The sequence below is a fragment of the Lates calcarifer genome, linkage group LG24 (genome assembly GCF_001640805.2).
Source record: "Lates calcarifer isolate ASB-BC8 linkage group LG24, TLL_Latcal_v3, whole genome shotgun sequence".
Taxonomy (NCBI): Eukaryota; Metazoa; Chordata; class Actinopteri; family Centropomidae; genus Lates; species Lates calcarifer.
The window spans coordinates 13,351,461-13,377,367 of record NC_066856.1 but is presented as its reverse complement, the minus strand read 5'-3'; the positions used below and the strand labels follow the sequence as shown (position 1 = coordinate 13,377,367).

The 25,907-nt window shown below is 40.8% G+C and overlaps 2 protein-coding genes across 3 annotated transcripts in view; one reads left to right on the top strand and one right to left on the bottom strand.

Annotated features, from left to right (window-relative positions):
* Positions 1-25,907, bottom strand: part of insig1 (insulin induced gene 1) — a 255,924-nt gene that overhangs the window by 94,275 nt on the left and 135,742 nt on the right. The gene's annotated exons all lie outside the window — the stretch shown is intronic.
* The window catches only part of dlgap1b (discs, large (Drosophila) homolog-associated protein 1b), an 86,995-nt gene that overhangs the window by 22,713 nt on the left and 38,375 nt on the right, over positions 1-25,907 (top strand). Inside the window, 3 exon segments of the mRNA XM_018695334.2 lie at positions 7,494-7,579; positions 23,178-23,930; positions 23,932-24,306. Coding sequence (XP_018550850.2) covers positions 23,235-23,930; positions 23,932-24,306 — 1,071 coding nt within the window. The 5' untranslated portion in view covers positions 7,494-7,579; positions 23,178-23,234.

Here is a 25,907-nt window from a genome sequence, read left to right as displayed (position 1 = left end):
GTCTCTTTCTCTGGGTACCCTGAGCTCGTCTGCATGAGGAATATAATGTTCACTGTTTACATGGTGGTGTGCATGTGACAGTGGAGCTGAGGACGTTTCTTAATATGTAGTATTAGTTATTATATCACTGTAAATAAGACTAAAGGGACTAAAAGGAATGACATAAAGAATAATCAGGGTGAAGAAAAAGTATCATCAACCATCTCCCTCATCATCAGCCTTCCCATTTCCTCTTCCCAGCTGGATCCCATTTATCATCTCCTCAGAGTACTGTAGGGCATTGAGCTATGGGGCAGATACATTGAAACACTTTAAGTCTAACCCACAATCAATGTAGTCTCAAATGCCAAGAGCTGGTGTCTGTTAATAGAAAAAAAAAATCTCTCATAACTGCATTCTCTCATTTGTCTGGCTGCTATCCAGGACTTTCAATCAATCCTTTCACAGTGAGAACTCTGAAAGAAATTGAATTAGGTCCTGGGCGTTGAACCACAGTTTCTTAATTGGCACAGGATTAGTTCACATTGATTTGGCCTGATTGGAGTCCCTAGCTTGTGTTTCCACTTAATCACGAGCACATCCTTCTCCTGAACCAACTACTATTTGCATGCACCCTTCCCCTCAGGCCATGTCAGTCATTCACAGCCCATGGTAACCTCGTGAATTTGCATGAAATCACCGGCCTGGACTGTTACAGCTTTACTATCATTGATTGTGCTGCAGCAGCACTCATACTACACTGTGTTAATCAGATTTCTCTGTGTTATTATTACAACAGTGTCTTGGTACAGTACAGCAAAAGGCTGATGCTATGGCAGGTCCAGAAAATTGCCCTCTGGTTACAGAAAATGTTCTGATAGAGCACCACTGTTATTCTGACTGAGCAGTGGAGAGCGATGGAGTGAGAGAAGGAGCCGGGGAGAGATGAAGAGAGATTGCCTCCAGGGGGAAATAAAGTGAGGACAGGAGAGAACACAGATTATGCATGAAAGAGAACAAAAGGATGGAAGAGAGCGGAAAATATCACAAATAAGGTTGTGGGAGCGATATGCTTAGAGAGGGAGCAGCAGAGAGATAAGGGAGACAGTTATGAATGGAGAGGGAGACATAGGAGTGGAGATGGACTGGAGCTGTGACAAGACTGTCTATTAACAGTGCACTCTCTGCTTCTGCCTCTCAAAACTCAGACCTTGAAAGCATGCAGCCCCATAGAACTAGATTTATTAGTGTTGTTTTTTCTGTGGAATTGATATGTGGAAATGTTTTGTGCCTTGATGTTTAGGTTACCTTGACTTGAACTTTTTCTTTATGACTAAATCATAGCCCATCATTTCTCAGAATATGTGTGTAAGCATTGACATGATATGTGTGTAAGGGTGTGCACTTTGTATATGCATTCAGGACGTGACTCTAGTCAGTGACATGATTGGATTTGATTATAGGCTCTCTGACAGGCCATGGATGGGCATTTCTAGGTGGGTAATCTCACATTGCCAGACCTGTCTCGCACAGGAGAAAGACCAAACCGAACATGCTGATAATTTAGAAGGATAAAAATGCAGGTTGTTTAAATTTCTTAATTCAATCAGAGTTGTCAAAGGGAGGCAGTAAGAACACAAATCTGACAGGAGCTCATGGGGAGAAATTCCATGATTAGAATATAGCAAGTAAGCTAGGTCAACTGTATGTCATTGGTGGTGAAAATAGCAACAGATACCTGAAGGGAGGGTGAGATCAAGCAGAAAGAAATAGTCAGTAGGAGGGCTTATCTCAGCCATCAAAATCTATTGAGTCAGACTGTGAGGTGTAGAGCTGATAAAGATATAGAATGATCGTTGTGATTCTTAATATGATTCTACTGGTCTCATATTGTTATTCACTTCACTTTCAAACTCAGTAACATTCACACAGTCGGACATAATGCACCATATGTCTCCTTTACTCTTCCACTACATTCACACCACAGGCCTCCGTGCTGAGTGCCAAATTTGCTGCTCATATCTGATTGTTTTGGCTGCTGTTCATATGTATTCTAGGATATAACCCATATCCTGTTCTAATATGAACTGACAATGATGTCAGAAAGACAAATGTGCATAGAGAGACAATGACAAAAGGTATCACATCTATTTTTATACCTTCAGTATGCTTCTCTCACTTTGTGGAAAGATTAGCTCCAATGTAGGGTTTTGTCAGCACATGCACATATTGCTCTCTTTTAATTTCTTTGTCCAGTGTTTCCCATAGGTTGAGAATTTATTGGTGGTGATCAGCTTTGAGAGGAGGTTGTGAAAGGTTTTCATGTGCTGGTGGGAAGCTCTAGCATCAGCTGCTTGAGATTTGAAAGCATAAGTCAAGTCAAATTTATTTACAGCATACAGTATATACCTAAATCACAAATTTATGTCAGAGGGCTTTGCAGTCTGTAACATATGGCATCCTCTATCCTTAAACCCCTGAGTCGGATGAGGAATATCTCACTGTTTTCACATCCTGACATTAGATGAGGGAAGTCATTTTTTCAGTGTGTGTTACTGCAGACGAATGCATTTCTCAAAGACTAAAGACAAAACCACATGAAAAAATATGCTGATTAATGTATTTTGATTAGAACTCTGAAATCAAATGAGTTAATGCCACTTTGAAAGACAAGATCATCATACACATCCATAGTAATTTATCTTGTTTTTCTGAAGGGACAGGATTAAAGTGTTCCTTGAATTTGCAGCTTGATTTTACAGTGCCATCAATTCTTCTTCTACTCAAACCTGTATTCTGCATCTCTACACATTTATGTATATAGATACACACACAAACACCTGGTTTTTAATAAGTGACTACCTGTCATCAGTGTGTGGTTCTCACATTACCGCACTGTGAATTCATTAAGTGTGCCCTTTGGAAGTCTAACCAGCCAGGTGGGGTGCCGTCAAACCCCCCTGCCTCTGAATCACGCCCTGCATTTCAATTGCAAATACTGTACACATCTCAGTGCCCTTGTAAAAACCCCCAGAACACACACGTCACCGCACATTCACAGCCAAACTCACACGTTGAGTCTGCTTATAGACTCAACTCATGCTGTAGTTTTTGGAGCAGTGCAGAAAGTTTAACCTACCTCTGTCTGATTGGACAGCACCGTTAAAACATATTTTTCAGTCTAACCCTCAGGCTTGGAGATATTTTTGTACACTCTGTCTCCTTCTTGAAATGCTCTCCGAGTAGCTCTCTGTCACTTTCATCCCCTTTACCAGCTTCTTCAAGTTTTTTTGTGCAGCAGGGGAAAAAAAAACATAAGACTGAGATTGTAGCCTCAGATGGGTACCCTGGTTGGTTTAATCACCCACGATTTATTCAAAATCTGGAATTATTTTAATCACACAGAGATTTGAGTGTGTTTTTGAATCGGATTATGTATGTTTTTCTGCGGATAGATGAGATTCTACAAGTTCACATCTGACTCAGTGTCCGTGCATTCCTTCATCCATTATGCATTGCACTAGTCTGGCCCACAGGTTTTCGAAAGACACTACTGTATGTGTGTTGCTGACTTGGTTCACAATGACAGGATAAGGCCTAATAGAAAAGGTCAGGCCAGAATGGGCAACAGTTTGGACTCATAGCTTCCCAAGAAATGTCAGTCCAAAGTGACCTGAGACGGTCTTACTGAGTCATCACTAGTTTATGTGTAAGTGTGTATATGTAGAGGGGCGAGGGGAGGGGTTAGATGCTCTTGTGGACTGGCAGAGCTAAGTCTAAATCCCCCTCTTTTCCGTCAATAATTCTCTGCTTTTTCACAGCCCCTCTAATCCTCTTTCTGACGTGACTCACCTCTGTTTATCACCACAGTGCCCGCATGCCTCAGACAATCAGGCAGAAGGGTGTTAACAGTGTGTTTGTGTGTGTATGTGCATGCATGCGCATGAGTGTGACTTTCAATCTGCACTGATCTTGATCTTCAGCTAGATAAAGGTCCATGCCTGTGTGTGTGTGTGTGTGTGTGTGTGTGTGGTGTGTGTGTGTGTGTGTGTGTGTACTTCTTTATGCTGTCTGCTAGCAGATAAAGGAATTGCACAATAACTTCTGAGTTGATGTTATGAGCTTGTGCTCTGCAAATTCCATCTTTGTCCAAAATAAGCATCAACATCAGATCTTCAGCCGACTGGTGTGTCAAGTCATGCTGCTGTGAAAATGTAATAAAGCATAGAGATAATCACTGCTGAAGTTTGAATAGTAGCTCTGTATAATGGATCTGTGCTAAACCAGTGTAGAGATTATGCATCATGCTGGCCAGGCAGGCAGCCCGCTGGTGCTGCTGCTGACTCAGTGCAAGCATAGCTGGGGCTTGGGGGGTTAATGCAGCAGGGCCAGGGGCTGATCCACAGCCCATCCTCATCTGCCAAAACTTCAAAGGATGCCCTGACAGAGTCTAAATCGCCATCTCCTCCTGTCCAGGCGCTGCAGAACACTTCCCTCCCCCTCAGTGCACAGGTCAAACTCAGCCTCATCTTTTATGTATCGCTTACCCCATTGATTGTGCTCTAAGAGATTCATGAATACAGAGGGGCCTATTTCCGTATCACACTCCAGCATATGGAGTTTTTTTTCTCTTTTACAAGAGAGGAAATTTTTCTCTCATTTGTACAGCTCTCATTTCATTTCTCTCTCATTCCTTTCACTATGTCTCTGTTTCTGTTCCCGTGCTGTTTTTCATCCCTGTCTTATACCTATCTCTCACTGCGCATCGCTCTCCCAACTCCCACTTACTTTGCATAGAAGGTCACAGTCATTTCCCCTTTTGATAGACAGTTTTTTTTTGTTTTTGGTATTTATTGTGCACTCATGAATTATTCAGATTGCAGATAGTGAATACAGTGAACTTGAGAGCTGCAGTTGAATTACAGGAAACTAACAGGAGATGGACTCTGAGAGCAACTTCTTCAAGTCAGATATGGAGACATGTATCTGTTAAAATCTGCTTTGGTTGAATTAAATTAAAGGCTACTTGTTCATGTGTGCTGCTATACCATAATGAAGACCATTCCAAGTCACTGACTCTGATTGGATTGACTCAAACATTTAAGTTTGTAATAAAAGTTTAATGTCATTCTTAATTCTTGTCTGCATGTGCTTAATCTGAGAGTAGACAGAGCTTGAAAATGGACATTTGGTCTGCTTGTCCTTTGCTGCTAACTTTCACTGAGAACAATGACATTGTTTGCACTAAAAGCTGTATTAGCATGCCAACGGTGTGTCTGATGTAGTCATTTATGTTCATTCCTTGCTTGTTTACTCATTCATGAAAACATATGTTGATCCATTTTTTAACACCCCTCCCCCCCTCATCTCTCAGTTTCTGTACCTGTGTTTAAGTGATGTGTGCGTTAGACACCCCAGCAGAGTGTGAAATTGAAATTCTCCCCTGCAGAGGTGATGTGATTGACAGAGAAGAGAGGACACAGGACATGTGAAATCTCATCTTTGACTCAAGTTGTTGTCATGTTCCACTTACAGCTCTAAAGTGCTTCATTTGAAGATGTGAATATTGATACTGCCACAATATTGTATGCAACAATATTCATAAAAGCGATAGCTGCTGTGCAGTATAAAGGGATCTTTTCCCTCTTAACTACTGTCCTTAGACAATGCATGACCTTGGAAGGCTTTATCCACAATCTGAGTAGTTTTGAAATATAAAACAAAATCCCAGCATATTTTTAAATTGGGTTTTCTATGTCAGATGATTTGCAAATAGAGAAGAATTGAAGAATTAGCATTAGATCAGAATTCAAACATTCAACAACTGGCAGCTAGAAACCTGAATTCATCTAACGTGCTTCTTTATCAAAAATGTTGGCCTTCATTGCTATCATCTCTAAAATTCTGAAAGTAACTTTCAGTTATTAATAATAAAGCAAACATTAGCATGAGCTGTTGAATAAACATTTTTAAGCTAGCTGTGTAGCATGATCGCTAATATCATTAATTGTGTGTTTCAAAACTTTAGATTGTACATCATGTCTTGTTCACCTTCTTTAACACCAGTCTCAGAGCAGCACATAAAGAGGCGAAGAGGAGAAGCCTGATTAATCCTGTTTTATTCCAAATGCTGATTTTCTTGACAGTTGAAACCTCATAAAACCAAGTTAGAGAGTAACTTTGGAAAGCCTTTTTAAAATAATAGAGTAACCAATGCATAAAACTAAAAATACACCTGCACAAACTTGTTTAAAAGGAGCTTCAAGTTAATAACAGCAGATTTCAGAACAAAAAGAGTTATGTGGTTACTTCTGTGATTTGTTATGATTCTACAGTAACTTTGGGTGTACTTGTACTTTATACTTGTTTTATTGGTACCCCTGTATCCTTGTCATATGAAAAGGACCTGAAGCTCCCCTGAAATATTAGTGCCCTCCCTCTGACCTGTGTATATGTGTGTGTGTGTGTGTGTGTGTGTGTGTGTGTGCGTGCGTGCGTGTGTGCGTGTGTGTGTGCGCGCGTGCACGCAACCTGTCCCAACCAAGTCCCACCTGGCGAGAGTCGGACAGACCACCATCTGTTCTGTGCCCCCACACTGAACTGCCAGCCACCTCTTCTTCATTACCTTTATGTGATACCAGGAAAGTGATGCTTTCTAGAAAACTAATTTGCAAAGAGTTAGTTTATACTCAAAAGCACACTAACAAATCCAGTTTGATAGGTTATTACGAGGGATAAGTGTAAGATGTGTCTTAGAGCTGGATGTTTCTTACATAAGCTTTTTCACACAAGGAAAAAAAATCCTCAACAACACGACAGACCACGTCCATATGCTGTATGAAATCTGAGCGAAGTGACTGTGATCTTCTTTATTGTAGAGTGAGTCATAGCCCTGAGACAAAGACTGGTTTCACCCTCCCTCAAAACATTTCAAGGACTTAATATGCTAGATTTAAAGAAGGGCAAATAGGCTTAAAATGAATTTCCTCCCCTTATCTTTTCTTTTTTCTTGCCGGCAATGAATTCTGCATATGTGCCCTCCCTCTGTTCATGCTGTTTCCCTGAGATGTTGCTCCCCAAAGGACAGGGTTTAGGATTAAAACCAACATGTTGGTGCTGTGATTTTACAGCTAAACAAAACTACACTCAGCTGATAATGCACACAGACATTTTAATGTCTTTTAATCCAACCACTCTGATCAATGAAGATCAAAGTTTGCCATTTTCTTCTGGGGTCTACTTAAAAGCAGGAAGGGGTTTGTACATTTCTTTTTTTTCCCTCATCCAAAGAATTGTGCTGTCCACCATCCCTCCACCATCGCACCCCCAGTCACCCCCAACATTTCACTAGTAATTGCAACATTGAAATGAGTCTGGAAGAAGAGCAGGGAGCAACAGCACAGCATGAGCACATGGCACATGGACCAGCACATTAGCCACCAGGGCACCAAAGAAGCCTTTTGATATGTTGTGATGAATTCTCAACCACCGACTCTGTCTTTATCCACTTCAAGGCGGAGAAATGTGCATGCACGGAGGCCGAGGAGTCTGGAATTAATCACAGGAGAGAAAAGATGCCGAAGATGAGACAATAAAGAAGGTGAGTTACACTTGCTGCTTGCTTGTCCCCCACTGGCTCATTATACTGTCCACAGTGCTGTTATAAGTAGCTCTGGATGCAACTTTTATTGATACACAGGTCAGTAAGCACCTATAAAGTAGGTCTCACTGACATAAAGCACTACATAAAGAAAAAGCTTGACGCATACTATAATATCAACTCTGTTTAGGGCTGCCTCAGTTTTCACACCTGCACACTCACAATTCACCTTTGACCTTAAATGCATCCCTCTGTGCACCATCTGTAACCTTTTAGTTCACGCTTAGTGGAAACACATCTGTCAAGGTTGACAGCCCACTATCGATGGCAGCCGAAACGAGACAGAAAGAGACACAGTCACTGAGCAGAGAGTGACAGGGGGGCAAATGGCAGGGAAAAAGGGGGGATGATGGAAAGATGCAGAGATGAGACCAGACAAAATGTAAGGGAGGCTTCACAGAGGCTGTTTTGATGAAAATGTTTTTTCCCCTGTTTGTGTAATGATAACTGGTGACAGAGCAGATGGCGGGGGTGAGAGAAACAGTTTTAAAAAGTGTGTTAAAAAGTGCTTAATAGAGAGTAAAAGTGCTGAACATGTTGACTCTGTCAGGCATAAGTCAAAGCACTCTAGCAGTGTTGTGCAGACGGCAAACAGGAGGGAGGGAAAAGGATTTTTAGTTATTTTTGTCACAGGACACAGATACAAACAATAATACTAGCATTATAATCTGACATCATAATCCTCATTTTACTACTTTTACTTGCTGATGGACACCATGTAATACACTAGTGATCCAGCCTGTTCATGAATGTTCTAGACAAAGATGGTAGCTGGAAATCTGCTGCTCAATTTGTACAACATGAACCAAAACTGAAATTTATATATATTGATTTTTCTTCAAGATATTTTATATTTTGATACAAAAGCAAGCGTTAATATTTTGTATTTTAAAAGAGCAAGAACAAATAAATGTCTTTTCAGGTTACATGGATCAAAATCATTAGTTGAGAAAAGAAGTTTTTCATTCAAAGAAAAGAAAGCAAAGAAATAGTTTTTGTTTCAGATGATGAATTTTAGGAATTTTAGAATTTTTGAAATACCATAAAGTCAATAGTAAATATTGTTAAAAGACTTATTTAGACTTATTTATATTACTACTGAGATATCATCCAACACTATAACATTCAACATAGTACTTGGTTTGTGATTGGAATCTCTTAATCATCATTCATTTATTGTTTTTTAACTGATGATGAAATGAAAATTGATCCAATCTAATCTAAACTGGTGGTATAATATAGTGTGTTAAAGCTCCCAGGTTAATTTTCTAGACAGTGGGGTGATTTGTGTGCCTGTTTACTCTATAATGCAATGTGTAGAGTTGTTTCACTGGCAGGAAATAATTCAGAAAAACATGAGTCTACAAATCTTTTGTAGACTTTTGACTTTTTTCTCATAATAAAACAGTGTGTTCATAATAATTGCAGCAACTGCAGCTGAGCTAGAGTGGAAATAGTGCATCATCATTACCATGAGTGGTTAATATATAATCATGCATGGGATCCTGTCTGTGGCTCAGCTCTTGTAGATGAGCCAACCCCGAAACCCTAAGGCCTGGGGCCACTGCCAAAAAGCTGGATTTACAGCTTAACTATTTGAAAACGTATCATTGCACTGGCTTGGGTCATCATCGAAGGCTACTTGAAAAGAAGTAATGTGGTTTTATAAACACACTCTTAACCAATGTGTTGTGTATCCCAGGGAAGCTCAGAGAGGGAGAGAAGGATTCAGGGATTCAGCAGGCAGCGGGATAAACAGGTTGATAGCTGAGGCTGTATCACAGAATTCCCGCAGTGCAGCCAGACTCTTCAATTTAACATTTTTTTTCAAATACTGAAAACTAGATGTTATCCGGTGGAAACAACATTTCAGGCTTCCAACATCAAGCTGGTTTTGTGTGGAGTGTGTTTGTGGAGATTAGGTAGCGAATGAGTGCGTAATTAGGGACGATCAGATGAGGCCAATCTTGGCCAGTGGGAGGAGAGCCATGGCGCTGATACTGGCAATCACAGCAGAACAGAACGGACACCCAGGGGTTGGGTGGGGAAATGATAGAACAGGAATGATCAAAGAGTGGAGAGGTTATAGGGTGAGATAGAGACGGACGAGAGGAGAAAGAAGGGGGACTGCTTTTGGGGTGTAACAGAGGTTGCAACCAAAGGATGGTGAATGACTGGACATCCAGCTGGACATTACATACACTGCTGCCAGTGTGGAAATGTGTGAGAGCCTGTCCTCATACCACACTCACTCAAAGGTGCTTCTCACTGATACTCCCAGATTAACAATAAGCAGCCCGGGCTGAGCTAATCTACTGAAGTCAGCATGCAAGCAACACATTTGTTCAGCTAGGAAGCTTCGAGGGAAGGTATTGTGATTCAATTCTTCATTTCTAACACTGCAGGCAAGCAAAGAAGAGGTTTATCAAGAATACACACTGGCATAAGTAGGTTGCAGCAGATGAAAGATGAAAGTAGTTATAAAACTGACGGTACAGCGTAACAGTTTGATATGATCGTAAAGCATCAATGGTGCAAAAGCATTTTGAGAAATCAGGATTTTCCAGAAATCAGCTCAGTTTGGGGCTAAAAAATTGTAAACATAAGAACTAATATTTAAGTGGTCGTAATCACAGGCATTTATTAATACATCCAGGCGTTCAACTCTGTAAATGGTTCAGTGTTTCAGAATGTTTTTATGATTAAGGTATTAATGAGGTCTTAATATGTTTTAATAAAGAGCACTGTGAAACACTCAGCTGGAACTCCCTTATCTTGGAGCATCCCCATTTCATTAATTCGTAATAACACATTTTCAAACTTTGATTAAATCCTTTTTTCTACTTTTCAAAGACTAAATTAAGATTATATCTCTTTTCTGCAGAAATGAGACTCCTTGACCGTGTTCCCATCTTGAGCACTGCCCATGATAACATCTAATGTGCAAAAAGTTAATGTTATTTAATGTAATGTGTGTCACCTCAGTGTGCCAGTAAGTTGGAGGCAGTTATCTGTGTGAACCTGAGCAAATTATGAAATGGGAAGCTAATTTAACTTGCTCAATGAGCGGCACATTTCACAGTTCATTTGGCTGTTCATAAAACACTCAACAGCAAATCACCTTTAACACCCTCAATGCTTTGTCTCTAATTCTAACACGTACTGTGCTGGGGCAGCTAAGGATTTTAATTTGTATAATGTACTTCCTAGCACACTGTAAAAAAAATGAGACTCAATAATCACATTTTCTATTAGCATAAATAAACAATTATAAAATTTGACAATATCACGGTTCAAGTATCCATAAAAATGCATAATATTTGACCTTGCAATTGAGACAAACCCATCTTATTTCTCCCCTCTCAGACAAGCTCTCAAAAATTTGCAAGTTGCTTACTAGTGTTGTAAGCACTTTGAAAATATGACTAACATCGACTTTTACTTGGCCTGTGTGCTCCTTAGTCTCTATGGAAAACCTGCCTATAATTTCATTGTCTATAATAGCCTGTTAAGTGTTATTTAATTTTCTGTCTCTATATCGCACTCAGAGTCTGACCTTAAAAGAAAAGAACAGAACATACTGTATATTGTTGCATTATGTAATACTGTTGAACTTAATAGTGGAATTGCCCTGAAAAGCAAAACTGGTTTGTGTATTCATATTCTTTCAGACAGAAATATTGATTTAATTGGCCTTGGGTACACAAATAACATGTCAAGTCTCAAACTGAGAGATATTTTGTTTTTAGGACATTGGCTTCCATCATTCTCGCCTGCTAGAGTTAATCATAAACAAAGAGGAGTTAATTAGGGCAAATATTAAAACGCATCTGAAAAAATATCACTATGCTGCACTAGCTTTGTGGTTCATTAGTCAGTTTCTCCATCATGCCTATCTCTGCCTTGATGTCTTTCTTTTTTTCCCTTTTTTTTCTCCCTCTCCTTCATCTCCTCTTCCATTTTAATGCCATGTTATTTATTATAGATGTTGCTGAATATCTGCCCTGAATGACATAACATGTTGACCACAGCGACTGTCTCTGGGAGTGGAAAACAGCCACTGAATTCTGCTGAGGGAAACAGTCTCAGTAATCTGAGTTTAGCAACAGTAGCCTACCTCAGTCTTGAGTCTTTGATAGACGTTGGGTAAGCCTGGGTTGACAGGAGACATAATTGAGTCCATTCTGATGACATAAGCCTTGCTGATTCCATTTAGTTGGGAATTTTCGGGCCTTCTCATGTCACCAAGTTTTGATGTGAGGTCAGCTGGGAGCTAGTTGCTAACCGTCAGTGCACAGCACTCACCTGGTCTGACACCTGCTCTCTGTGCAGGCAGCATGTTTGGTTGAGGCTCAAATCTCCACAGTGTGCAGGGAGAGCTGGAATTATGCCTTCTAGCCTCTGCGTGAGTATGTGTGTGCAGTGTGTGTATCCATGGGGTTGTATCTGTATTTGTGATTACTTGCCTTGTGTATATGTATGTCGCATTGGATATGCGTCGGCCGGCGCTCATGCGAGAAGACAGCGGGTTAGACTCCCCCACCCCACCTCTCTTGCTCAGTTGGATCTCACTCCCAGATCTGTCAGGCGTCTGTTGACATGTCCTCAATGTGACGTGCCACCCGCAGTGAAGGAGAGGCACAAATCATCCAGCTTTTTCCTCATCGTTTTTACCCAAGCACCTCCCTTAACCAGCCTATGACCTCTGCCCTCAGAAGTTAAGCAGATAGCCTCGCATTAGTCTTAGAGATGGAGTCCAGGTAATCTCATCAAAAGGCTTCAGTTGGTCGTCAGCCCATTACATAAAGTGTTTCCCCAAAAGAAACAGACAGCTAAGTCTGTTTTCTTTTGCAATTTTGTTGACATTTTTTTGCAAGCTTAATTATTTTCTGAGCTGTGGGGAGTTATTTCATTACAGAATTATATGCAAAGCAGAAATTATTGTTTGGCACAAGGCTTCACTGACACTTTGTTAATACATTATTTAATCTTTATTTAGCACATATTGTCTAATAAAAGTTTTGATAGAATTGTTTGGTGAAGTACATTTAGTAGGTATTTAGACTACATCAGCTAAAAGCATATTACCACATTAGCTGTGTGCACTTAAAGTCAGCTCTGTTTCCTGACATGTAATTAACTGTAGAATCAGTTGCTTGAAATCACCTGACACTGTGGATGCCCCTGGCACTAGTTTGATGCTAATGCTGCCTGAACGTGGCAAGTGACTATACTGTGCATACTGTACAGTCAAATGCATACGTAGCCACACTACTTGTTCCAGCAGTGAATACAGGTCTGTATGTTTTTTTTTGTTTTTTTTCCCAGAAAACAGTATGAAGGCTCTGCAAGTCATGCGCAATGTAGCATCACATTTTTATTGAGTAGGCAGAGGATTAAAAAACAATCATGACATGAAATACACAGGGAGGCATTAAGATATACACACAGTTTGTTTTGTAAAGTTTAATTGTCCACGTTAAATTTGTATGTGCTGCTCTCAAGTGAATGCATGACTGGAAATAGCAGATGTAATGAAGAAGCAGCAGCTCTTCTGCTATCAGCTACAAGTGTGTGAACACAGCAGAAATACCACAAGGAGGAGGGAGATGCCAGCCTTACACTGACATTAGCAGAATTAACAACTTTTCCACATGCGGGTCATGGCTGCAGTTGATGGATGAGGCTGCAGTGTGTTATGTAGAACATGCACAGAGATGCGCACACACACACACACACACACATACACACACACACATACACATACATACACATACACACATGAAGCCTGTTTCTCTTGGGTTCGATTTAGTTATCACCATCACAGCAATACGCCGCTTCTGCGTAGTCACGGATTTGTTGCCCCAGATTTCACAGCTCTTAAACAAGAATATAAACATGAATGTTATTATTCTGTTTGAGCACAGATGGAAATGTGCATATCCAAACATAGGCAGATGCTTTTTACCTGATGTTTTATTAGTTTGTGTGTTGGCAGGCTCAGAATAGCTCTTTGAATGTTTGAATTTAAATTTGAATTTGAGAGGAACTGTGATAAAATGCATATTAAGCAAAAGTATTGAAACACTTCATTTTCATACCATATAAACACAATTAAGATATATATTTTTTAATTTTAGTGCAAAATTGTAAACAATAAATAAATCCCATATCCCTATCCCATACTTGATACTCACCAGTCATGTACAGATTAAAAGAAAACCCCAGAAAGCGTGTTAGTAAGACAATGTGCTTGGCTTTTGATGATTGTGTTGGAAGTGCTATCAGAAGGCTACATTTTTCTTGGAAAGAACTAGTTCGTAACATGTCATTTGATGTCATTTGATGAAGCAAAGTGTTAATAATAATGGGGAAAAATGTCTTCTCAAAGTTGTAGAGAAAAGTCTGCTGTTATAAGGAAGGGTGAAATGTGATGATGGGGATAACGGCATACATTTTGGCAGTCCTAGTATTGCCCTCATTTATACACATGAGCCGTGACAGAACTAAGTGGTGCATTGTACTGTGTGAAATGAGCGTCCTTAACACATTGTTGGTTTCAGAAAGTTACAAAACTTCTGGTTGCTGGCAGAGTTTGGGTCAGGGCTAGGGATTGGGTTGGCAGGTGCATCCCCCATAATTATGACCTCGGAAAGGTGTCGGTGGAGGTTGGATCTTGTGGTCCGTAAATGCCACAGTATATGATTTACACAATTTTTATACTATCAAACTATTGATCTCTATTTGATCTCTTGTCCTCTGTGCATCAGAGAAATGTTATCCTGAAAGAGACGACTGCCATTAGGACAGAAATTTGTCTCAATAAGATAAAGGTAATTACTCTGTGTTGATTGTCAGTGACTGTTCCTTCTAAAACATTCCTTCAAAAATATACCATAGAAATGCCCCTCACCACAAAGGAGAGCCATCAGACCCAGTCATTCATTATGTTTCTGCTCATTTATTCAAAATGCTTGTAAGTTGTTATTCATTTTTAATGAGTTCTACTCAGCTCGTACCTACTGTACTATATGAACAGTGTGAAATCAGCATGAATTTGTAGAAATACTACAAATTCTGTAGTATTCTTCTATGCACTTAATATATTAATGTATGTATTTTTTTTACTCTCATAAATAGTAAGTAGCCCATATTTATTTTTGATCATATAAACAGTAACAAATCAGACTTTCTATTCCTCTTAAAAAAGATGACAAAGCTAGGGTTTGGCCATTTTTCACAATTTCTTGCATGCCCTGTGGATACACGAAGATATAAAGCATAAGAAATGGCGTCCTCTGTTCCTGTCCACACATATGATCCCAGAGCAATTGGTACATATGAGTTCTCATTAGCTGGGGTGAAAACACATTGTTTTCCACCAGAAAATCCATTTGTTTCCATGGTGATGCTGTCCTCCCTTGTCCAATTCCATAGGCTGCTTTTTATGGATAGCTTTATTGAACTTTATTAAAAAAGAGGAGTGAGAAAAGAGCTAGTAATTTCTCACCCTCGGTAATATCAAGGTTTACAGAAGTAGATCATTTGGAAAGGCACAAAGTGATCTTTTACTCATATGGCATTATTATCCTCTAAAACACAGTTTATTGCCAAGGAGCCAAATCAAAGGAACATCCACAATCAGTAATCTCTTTGTTATCTAGTTTGTTTTATCTACAATTGAAAAGAGGAAAATTAATTCTGGAAAAATGTAGCCTTAAATGACTATCTTTAATCACTGGATTTAAAGTTTTTGTCTCTCACAAGGAATACTACAGCTGATACTACAGATATTAGAGCTGTCATTTTTTCAAAAAAACCCTGGTTTGACCAATTTGAGCTGGCATGTAATTTATTTCTATCAATTCAAATGCAACCCATGTAACCTATCCTAAAATATGTTGTAGAATTGACTGTTCAGCTAACATTAGCGTAAGGCACCCTGTTTTACAACTTTATCAGCTAACAGCCCTACTTTATCTATGGTTTTTCTGTCTATTGAGACGTAAGCCCTGCTAGATGGTTTAGTGTCATATGTTTCACACAGCACTGCTTTCTTGGTTTTGCATTAGCAAAAAGAACAACAATACCCTAGTTTACTAATATAAAAATGTGCATGTAACAGTGCATTTTAGCTGCTGATTTACAGTGTGAGTCCTATTATGTCTTATATTCTGTGAGTTTTAATTCAGGCTGATCATTAGAGATTGAATACTTTATTTTTTCTATGCTCAAACAGAAGATCAGCTTTCACTTGACTAGGTTTTGGTATCACACCTCTGTGAGATTAAGCTTAAAATTTAGCCAATCCCTCTGAGAGACCATGTGACTGCCTAATACTGTATGGAGAATTTTATCAGATCTAACTGGTACCCTTTAAAGTGAAGAACAGATTGGAGCTGTCCTCTTTATCCCTGATTCTCACTGTACACCAATGATGGATTCAACCTTAAGCCATACAATAGCAATCTCAGTGGAGTCATGGCTTTCTGTTATGGAGTCAAAGGCAAGTGTCAGATCCACTCAGTTCTCTCTTTTTCCTTAAAAGATCAAGGGACTCCTGAATGAGTAGATTCATTTTTATGAAGAAAGAGAAGAAGCCTTTTCAGCATAGCAATCTCACAGTCAGAACTTTCCTGATATTTAATTGCATTTAGCTACATTTTCTACATGAAATGTCCACATGAATCCATCATTTGAGATGTCACTTTGGGATTCAGTGATTGCTTGGAAATATACAAGTAAAATTCCAGTGGATGAAATGTTTTCTGTCATGGAAATAGCAGAACAAGATAAAATTAAAGTTTGATAAGCCAGAAATTACACATTAAAGAATTGTAATTTTGAAAGGTTTTTGCAGAGCTGTACATAGAAATGCACTCTCAAAACCCACAGTATCTGACGTAACTTTAAGATGACCTTCGAATCCCATGCTTGGTTGCCTCCATTGCAGCATTTTCACGTCAGTACACTCTTTCTGTGTTGCTGAACTTCTTCAAACAAGCAGTGAGGGCCTCACTGACAGCTCTGCCTGAGACAAACAACACGAGGCTTTCTCTAGACTTAATGCCTTTGTTAATTTGTTTACCTTGATCAAATAGACCTCATCACGAGAGGAATTTGTCTCCAGAATGTGTTTGGTGGGTCCTGAGCTATAACTCAACACAGTCACTCCATTTGTCAGAGAGACCCTGACAGTCAGCCTAATTAGTTTGGTTGTGACAAAGGAGCTGTCTTGTGGAAACAGGGGACATCAATCCATCCATGAAGGCATATGTTTTCATAATACAACCAATACAGTGAGCAGAAACTTGCCTATTAGGCATCAGGTGGTACTGCATCTATGACGAGGTGTAATGATCTGTTTGGTTAAATACGAAATGCTTTAAAGATGTTCTGTCACTATGTGTTTGTTGGTCAGGTTATTTAACATGTTTTGATAAGATGCCACGCAGTTATTTCATTTCTGAGTGTTTGAATAAAGACTTAAATTCAAATTACATGTTGTGTAAGCTGTCATTTATTGATTCAGTAAAGATAAACTGCCTGGCTTCTTATCTTCCTTGGTATAAATTTGGAAACATCTTTGTGTAAACCACTCTGTGTTGGAGAGTGAATATGCCCCTCCATAAAATGAAATGGAATGCCAAAAGCATTTTATTTCTATCAGTTTCCCATTTTTATATGACTTTTATCATGTCAAGATATGGCTTTTGTAGACATTCATATATTTTATGATGCACATCAAATAAACCAAAAGCAATCATTTGCAGTTTTTCTTTAAAATGTTTCCTTGCTGCAGCCAGACAAGGACAGTCAGGGGAGACTGTCATCTATCATTTAAGAGTCATTTTAACAGCAAGAGACATTAAAGTTAGTGGTTCTCAGCGTCTCCTGACATCCCTAAAAGCCATTTCTACATAATCCGGAAACAAAAAAATTACTAGTTCCCTCAATGGCTTTTTGGCCCCTGGCTGTCTTTAAAATGTTCTACGGCATCATTCTCTTGGGGATTTTTTTCTTTAAATGCACTGTTCACACATTCACAATGAGAAAACCCTCTCTGTCACTGCCACTGCTTCTCTGCCAGCTACAGCTCTCCTGTGTGCGCCTTTCATTTTGAGATATTAAAGCTTCAAATATTCATTCAATTAAATATTTATTAATACGGGTGAGTTTTGTTAAAGTTGCTGTGAGTGTGTCTGTTAAAGTGGCTCCACAGAATATCTGAATACATCTTGTATGTGTTTTTATGTCTGTCAGCAGCAAGGCAGAGCATTTACTACTTTTTTTATGTCATTCAGTATTTTACAGGGAACATTTTTATTTTCCACTAGACTGACTTCTTCCGCTCAGAAAAGCATAGTGCTGATTATCTTGTTTATTCTATATCGTGCTGCTCAATTATCTTTTTGTTCCTCAGATTAAAGGGTCAGTTCACTTAAATTCAAAAAACAAAACAAACATGGTGGTGTCTGTTTTCAGTTTTATTTGACAAGGTTTTGCCAGAACCCCATTAGAATGCAGATAAAAAGGGTTTAGTTTTGTTTATTACCAACTGACCTCAGCTATGTCTGTGGATTATTACAAGTAACTGAAACATTCTGGAGACTCCACACAATTGCTGCTGTTGTACTTTAGTGGCAGCAGAAGAGTAAACAGAGCCAAAGATATCTGTGTGGCTAGATACTAGCAGGAATGAACGGAGATCCCAGGTCATATGTGCACAAAAAAAGAGAAGAAGCACAGATACTCCTTAAAAAAAACTGATTTATATATATTGCATATGCATATCTCAAGAAAAATATGAGACCACAGTCTAACCTTTCACATCCAGCATGTGTGAAAATGAAAAATAGGCCACATCAATCAAGTGTGCTAGAAATCCTGTCTCATCTGTCAATTTTGAAAGAGTAAGTCAATAAATTTACTTTTTATTATTGTATTTTCACAGTGAAACACACAGTGAGCATGCAGGCGAACATTGTTTTTGTTTGCCCAGGTGCAATGCAGTAAACAGTCACTAAGGTATACACATATAAACCCATGCAGACATACACATGTGTGTTCCATACCCTCAACCTTATATCCAGTCTGGGTGGTGATATCATACAGTAGTGTGGGACTGCAAATGTCTGCTGGATCAAAGTCAAAACTTTACTTGACCTGTAAAGTGGAGGGAAAGAGATGTACTGTTTCTTTTCTTCCATACACAGGTACACACACACACACATACACATAAGATGAACCACATCCATTGTGGTGATTTGATCACCCGTGGAGAGGAGATTGGTAATGTTTTCAACCTTTGTAGAAATCATTGCCAGGTCTGAGAGAGAAGAAGAAACCTTTTGTAGCCTTGTGGCCTCTAACAGCCTCAAAGAAGATCTGTAAGCCCTTAGCTCCGTCTTGCAACCAGCGTTTGATGTCGATTGAGCAACATAGACCAACTGCAATGTGTACAGAAGCTTTTTATTTTGCCAGCAAGAGAACCTGCAGCAGTCTTCTCACACTAAGGCTTATTGATTTCACCACTTCCCACAAAGATAGTATGCAGTAAGTAAGTCAATGTTGCTTTGCATTTTCTTACCACTTTTGTTTATTAGCTTTGGTAAGTCTCACAGCTAAGGGTGAAGGAAAGAAAATTAAGGGTAGATTTCACCGCTGTGAGGCTACGTCTAAGATTAGTTAATGTGTGAGATGATAAAGAAGAAAAAAAAAAAAATCTATTTTCCATTTATCTATCTCAGCCCAAAGAAACATGGCATCTAAACAGAATTTAGCCTGCTGTGCTGATGCAGTGCAGGTGTTAATGGGCATTAACATTCATAGCCTGACTTGTTTTATCTACTTGTTTGCACACCTTGCTGTTCAGCACACAATCACTCTCAATGTAATGAGGTCTTAGTGGTTTTCGGAGCCTCTTCACACAAAGTAGAAGGAGCAAGTTGTTTGGGTTTTCTTGTTGTTTCTTTATTTGTTTTCTTTTTTTGTTTTGTGTTGCATTTCAGCACTGTAGTTCTTACCGCGCTGTACTGCTGTTGTGGCTTATTGAGATGAATTCCCATGGCGACATTTGACCGTTCGCTAAACCCATCTGCCAAACAGAGATTGTCCAATCATAGCTTGGCAGGCCTGTCAAGCTTTGGATTTCTCTGCATGTTGAAGCGGTCTTTGTGGGGCTGTAGTGCGAGCAATACTTTGCCCTTAAAGAATTTGGTGAGTGCAGTCGCTGTCAGTTAGATTTTCTCCTCAAAACAGATTACAGATTATTTTGTCACAATATGCAAGGTGCAGTGTTGAAGTGCAACCACCAGCTGAGTCCAAACTTTTGAGGACAGGGAGACTATTTGAAGTTGGAACAGCAGCGTTCTTGCTGACATCAGCAGCTCAGCAGGGCTCTGGTAAGCAGACTGTTTGGGGAAAAAAAAAACTGACAGTGAGTATCGTAAAAGATACACCTGTTATCCAATCTGTAGTATACATTAAAAAATAGAGCAAAATTTAATGTAGTTCATATTACCTCTGTTCATTCTCGTTACCTTCAGACAAACTGGCAGTATCAAATATTACATTTCGACCAAATTTGATCTTCCAAAAGGAATTATAACATATTTCAAAATGCTATGGACAACTGAGCCAGCAGTAAATTACCACTTGCCAAGATAAGACTGTTCTCCACAGGGACGATGGCCCACACTGACTGACCAGTTATCTTGAGAGACTGTGGGCTACAGAGATGACCGGCTGGTCTTCACCTGACAAGCAGGTCCTGACATCTCCAAAAATGTTGGAGCAAATTTCCAAACATTTGGGTCAAGCGATGACTTAAAGTCTAAATAGTTACTTTCTCACCTGAAAAATATCAATAGGTGAAAGTATCTGTAACGTCGCTGCTCCTTTTTGTAATGTTTGTGCTTTCTCTTCTGTATGTGCTTTATCTTTTGGGGCCACTGTATGTTCGGCTTACTAGCTTTAATGTTACCTCTAAGGCCAATTAGGAACACATCAATCACTAACTACAGTAATTTGTGGGATTCTAGATTATGTATTAAAAAAACACTAGCACATCTGCTATGTAGAGGCTAGTCCTAGATGCTATTATAAGTGCAATACAATAACAGTGCTGTTCGTATATGTTCATATCATGTAGCTGTAGCCTCTTTTTTTTAGTGTGATATCCTGTTTGTAGACGTCACGTGCTATAGGAGTTTTCATCAGCTACATCTGTTGAAGACTGCCGGAGGTTGTTGTTATTTCAGTTGGCAAAATTGGCAGTCATAAGATCAAAGTGAGAATCCTCTGAAATCAAGGACACATTGAAGTTAAAGAATTTAAAGATTTAAATCATTGTAAACTGCATTATGTGCTGTGCCAGAGTGGAACGCTTAGCACCTGTAACTTAGGGTTATGGCTTAGCAAACAGCCACTTAGCAACATGCTTGGAGAGACCAATGACAACCCTAAAATGGTTACTGAAGTATATCGACTGAAATATTGTTTCAGAGTTTTGTAATATGGTCTATCCAGTTGAGGGTATGCTATAGAGGCTGATCAGACAGGTAGAGACATAACTGGGTCAGTCAGCTACGATGGACATACAACATAATACATAACCACAGCCGTCTATGTCAGTATAGGCCATACCTGACAGACACAGCAGAACCAGCAGATCCTCTTGTTTGTGTCGATAAACTGTGCTTTACAAGCTAGCAGGATCAAAATTCAGCATGGATATGCAGCCTGTCAGATACACTATGTATTTGTGTGTCAGTGTGTGTCCGCGTGTGTATGTGTGGCTAGCAGGCAGAAAGCCAGCATGACCCAACTTCAGCTTTTCAGCTTTAGTGCAGTGCTGCAGACAGCTGTGCCACAAACACGCTGCTGTGGATCACCGCGAGGGCCTTTTATTTAGGTCACATTCTGTGCTTCAGCGGCCAACAGAAGGGATCTCTGTCAACTGCAATGAATACCTTTAGTTGGACACAGCCCACTTTTTAAGTGCCCTGCAAGAAGCGGACACTGTGCGTGTCTGTGTTGTACGTAGTGTGTGCTTTGTGTGAGTTCACTCTTGTAAGTATATTGCAGATGGGGGGTGGGGATTGACCCTTATATTTTGTCATTTTCTCTCTAACAATACATGAATAATATATTGGCTTAATTCTTTCCCAGAGTGATTTGATCCCCTGGTTTAGTACAGACAAGGATATTGCATGAATAATTTCCCCAGTTTTTCAATTAATCCAGCACACGGTTTACAGGCACGTTAAAGCAAATAATAAATCAGACTCACCCTATATTCATGCACATAAATACATCCAGTATGTGCCCTACACAGTGTCCTCTAGTAATGTAAAGAACTGACATGATATTCATTCCACTTCTCTGTCTCCCTCATTTTCTCTTATCTTTTCTCCCTCTGTTTCCTCTCCCCCCTCTTCCTCCTCCTTGTTTTTTTTTTCTTTTTCTTTTTTTTATATTTACCACAGTGGCCTTTGGTAGTGCATTATAAATCGCAGTAATGAATTCCCCGTGCAGGCTCAGCCACACCGCTGTCACAGTTCTGCACCAGGGTGCGTGGGCTCTTATTATTGTCTTGTTAGCTTCACCTCCAGTCCATTGGAAACAGTGTGGGTTCAGCGGCTAGCCAGCCACAGCCCCAGATGGTAAGGAAGGCAGTTTAAGGGTGCTGATGGATGCCATTGTTTTCATGTCACCATGTAAGGGAAAGGTCGTTTATTGCCGGTTGCCTCGACCGGCCCAGAAGCTGTCAGCTGGGTTTTACTGGCCAATTAGTTTGCCCTTAGAGGAGAACTAGAGGTATAGAGGAAAGTGTGGGATCATTTGTTGTCTTTGTGGGTGGGGGGTGTGCATGCATGCACACTGAGCAGGTGTACTGTAAAACAAAAATAAATGCACTTTTTGAGTATCATCACATCTGTTATATCCACTATTCTGTGAAAGCACTGGATTGAATACAGGAGACTGCATTGGACTCTCTGCAGAGGATGCCTATGTCTCTGCATTCCCATCACCAATTTCTCATTATATTTTTTGTTGTGTTCCACTGATGCTTCATTTTTAACAGTACCCTTGAACAATTTTAGCACACTCAAGCTGGAAATAGATTTGAACTCTTCTTGATACCTCTTCCTCCTTTGTTTCTCTCTGTTTCCTCGATCCCCTGTTACTTTTTGGCTGAAATCTACCGGAGCGGATAGAGAAGTAGAAGAGGAAGCTTGAGGACAGATCTGGATGTCAGGGACATCATGCCAAGTGGCTGCTATATTTAGAGACGCTCCTTTTGAAGTTTTAAAGGACAAAAATAAGAGGTTGAAAGAGAAGAATAGGCCCAAGTCCCGTCAACATCAGCAAGTTTTCTCATCTGTGAAGGAGTGCCAAAAAGCATCTTCCTCAAATTAAAGCAGATGACATTACACTGTTCTTTGAGTGTATGCAAATATGAGGTATTTATAATTCTCCTCTCTGTCTGTCTCTTCTTGTCTGTTCTTCCTCATGGCTGTGTGTTTCTCTGTAGAACTAGTTGGGGCCTGTGCAGACTTCCCAGTTGGATGTGCACGTCAACTTGGCCACAATGACAATGAAAGGCCTGTCCAGCAGCCGTAGTCACCACCACACGGTGACCTGCGACCCCTCTTACGACTCCATGACCCTGGGGCACTCGGATCGTCGGTCCTACTTCCTCAACCCTGGGGAGGCTCACTCTGCTGACCACCCCTGCTACACCCAGCGCAACTCCTTCCAGTCTGAATGCAGTGCGTATCCAGACCTGGCCAGCTGCACCTTCCCTCGCAGACATTACAGCTCCCACCATGAGCTGAAGGAGGAGTGTGGTGCTGTGGTGCCTTATACAGGGCCAGCAGGGAGCAGTAAGGGAGGCGGAGGAGGTGGAGGGAACAACAACCGTATCCCCTCTAACCTGCTAGAGCAGTTTGAACGCCAGGCACCTGTGCGGCGTGAAGGCTACCACACGCTGCAGTACAAGCGCACTGCGGTGGAGCATCAACGCAGTGACAGTCCCGGTCGGATCCGCCACCTTGTCCACTCTGTCCAGAAGCTGTTCACCAAGTCCCACTCCCTAGAGGGGCCCTCGGGGTCTGGTGGTGGAGGGAGCGGGAGGATGAACGGTAGCAAATCCAGTCCTGATGACCCTCCCTCATCCTCTGGCACCCTGAAGCACAGCAAGCGCAGCAAGAGCAAAGACCGCTCAAAGTCGGAGCCTAAGATGCGCACTGCCATCTCGGGGTACTGGAGCTCAGATGACACGCTCGACCAGGGAGGTTTGCCTCTACCACCATCACCACGGGGGCAGCAGTGGAGGCCTGCCCTCTGGGGTCATGACTATGGGGCGCCACCCAGACAAATCTCAGTCGCAGTACTTCATGGAGTCCTATAACACTATCAGCGCCCACTCTCTCAAGACATCACGCAGCAACAATGACGTGAAGTGCTCAACGTGCTCCGGGGGCAGCAGCGGAGGGCTCCCGTTGGTGAGCGCACTGGACAGCCAAGTGCAGCTGAAGAAGAGCTCGTGGTCTTCAACTCTGACGGTGAGCAGAGCAAGAGAGGTCTACCAGAAGGCCTCAGTCAACCTAGATAAAGCTCTAGTGAAAGCCGAGCAGGGACGCACCTGCCACTTCCTACAGGTAGGACTGTTAAAACAGCCCCACCTCCCGCATGTCATGCTTCATGCATCATCCAGTGCCAGCTGCTCCTCCATGCTTCTGTTTTTCTGCATGGATCTGTGTTTGTTTGTTTGTGTGTGTCTGTGTGAGTTAAAGAGATTGATCACGGAGGCACTGGCCCAGACCCCATCCTGTCGTTCCCTGTGTCTCAGATGATCATTGCTCTCGTGTTGACTTAATCTATCATCATAAACCATTTTGCAAAATCATCACATGTCATCTGCTCCTCTGTGCTTGTGCCCACGTGCATGCTAATACATGAGCAGGTAGATGTTTATGTTATTACAGTATGTCAGGAGTCACAGGATAGTGTATTTAGCTTTCACATTTACTTTACCAGAGGAATAATGCAGTAAGCTGATTTTCTCTCAACTGTTTGACAGGTCAGGTTCATGCAGCACGACCCTAAACTAACATATTTTTTACAGTATACAAGCCGAGGAAATTAGATCAGAAATACCTAGCTAATCTCTTTTCAGAGAATAAATGGCAAATTAATTGCTAGTGGCCACAGCAGCAGTGATGTGCATGTATGTGTGTCTGTGTGTATATCACAGAGCAATAGCAAGGTGCTACTAGGAGATCAGAGAGAGTCAGAGGTGAGCAGACAAAGAAAAACTGCTCCTGTCCCCAAGCCCAGTGGTCACATACACTTACACCGCAAGTGCACAGGGACACTTCAGCCCACCTGATCCTGCTGCTCTTTTTCTGTTTTGGAAAAGATAAAAGTGTTTCAGATTGCATATATTTCCTCTCATCGGGGTGAGCTGCAAATATAAGCCTGAGGGGGAAGATGGAGAGACAACGCAGAGAGAATAGAAGGAAGGGTGTGTGTGTGTGTGTGTGTGTGTGCGTTTTGTTGGAGGAGAGCAAAAGGAGAGCAAATAAGGACAACAGAGAAGGGTATGAATTGAGAAAGTAAAAGTCAGAGAGCAAAAGTGAGGGAGCATGAAAGACAGAGGAAGCCCTGTGTGGCCGTGCATTTTAACAGCCTGGAAAACAGAGTGAGCAGATCAAGGAAGGATGTTGTCGCTGCAGTATGGCAACATTTCTCTCAGCCTAAAAGAGCCATTGCTTTTTTCTAGAAAGAGAGACGGAAGGGGGGAAAAAACAGGTTTTCAAGAAGAGGAACCTGACAAGTTAGTCTGCAGACATTTTTTTGAATCCTTAAAACAAGGACTAGACATCTATTTGCTTCATCTACTAGGATGGGATCCTGCAATCCAGAGTTTGGTTGCACAGGTGTAATCACCAGCACACACTTAATTTAATGCCTAACCATCCTCACACACTTCCTCAGCAGTCACAGGTTAGAACATTTTAAATATGCTGTACTCTACTGCAAAGGTAATAGGATTAAAAAGCATAACTTCATTTAGGCTTTTTTATGGCTTTTTCTCAGCAACAGTAATTTAATTCCTCTGACGTCATCACAGACCCCGTTTTTCCCAAGATGCTAACACAGTCTGTGGTTGCCCCTGACATCAAGGTCAGCCTGGTTTCCTAGCTACGCACCAGTCTGTTGAATGATTCTCGCACACTTTTTTCTCGCTCTGTATCTC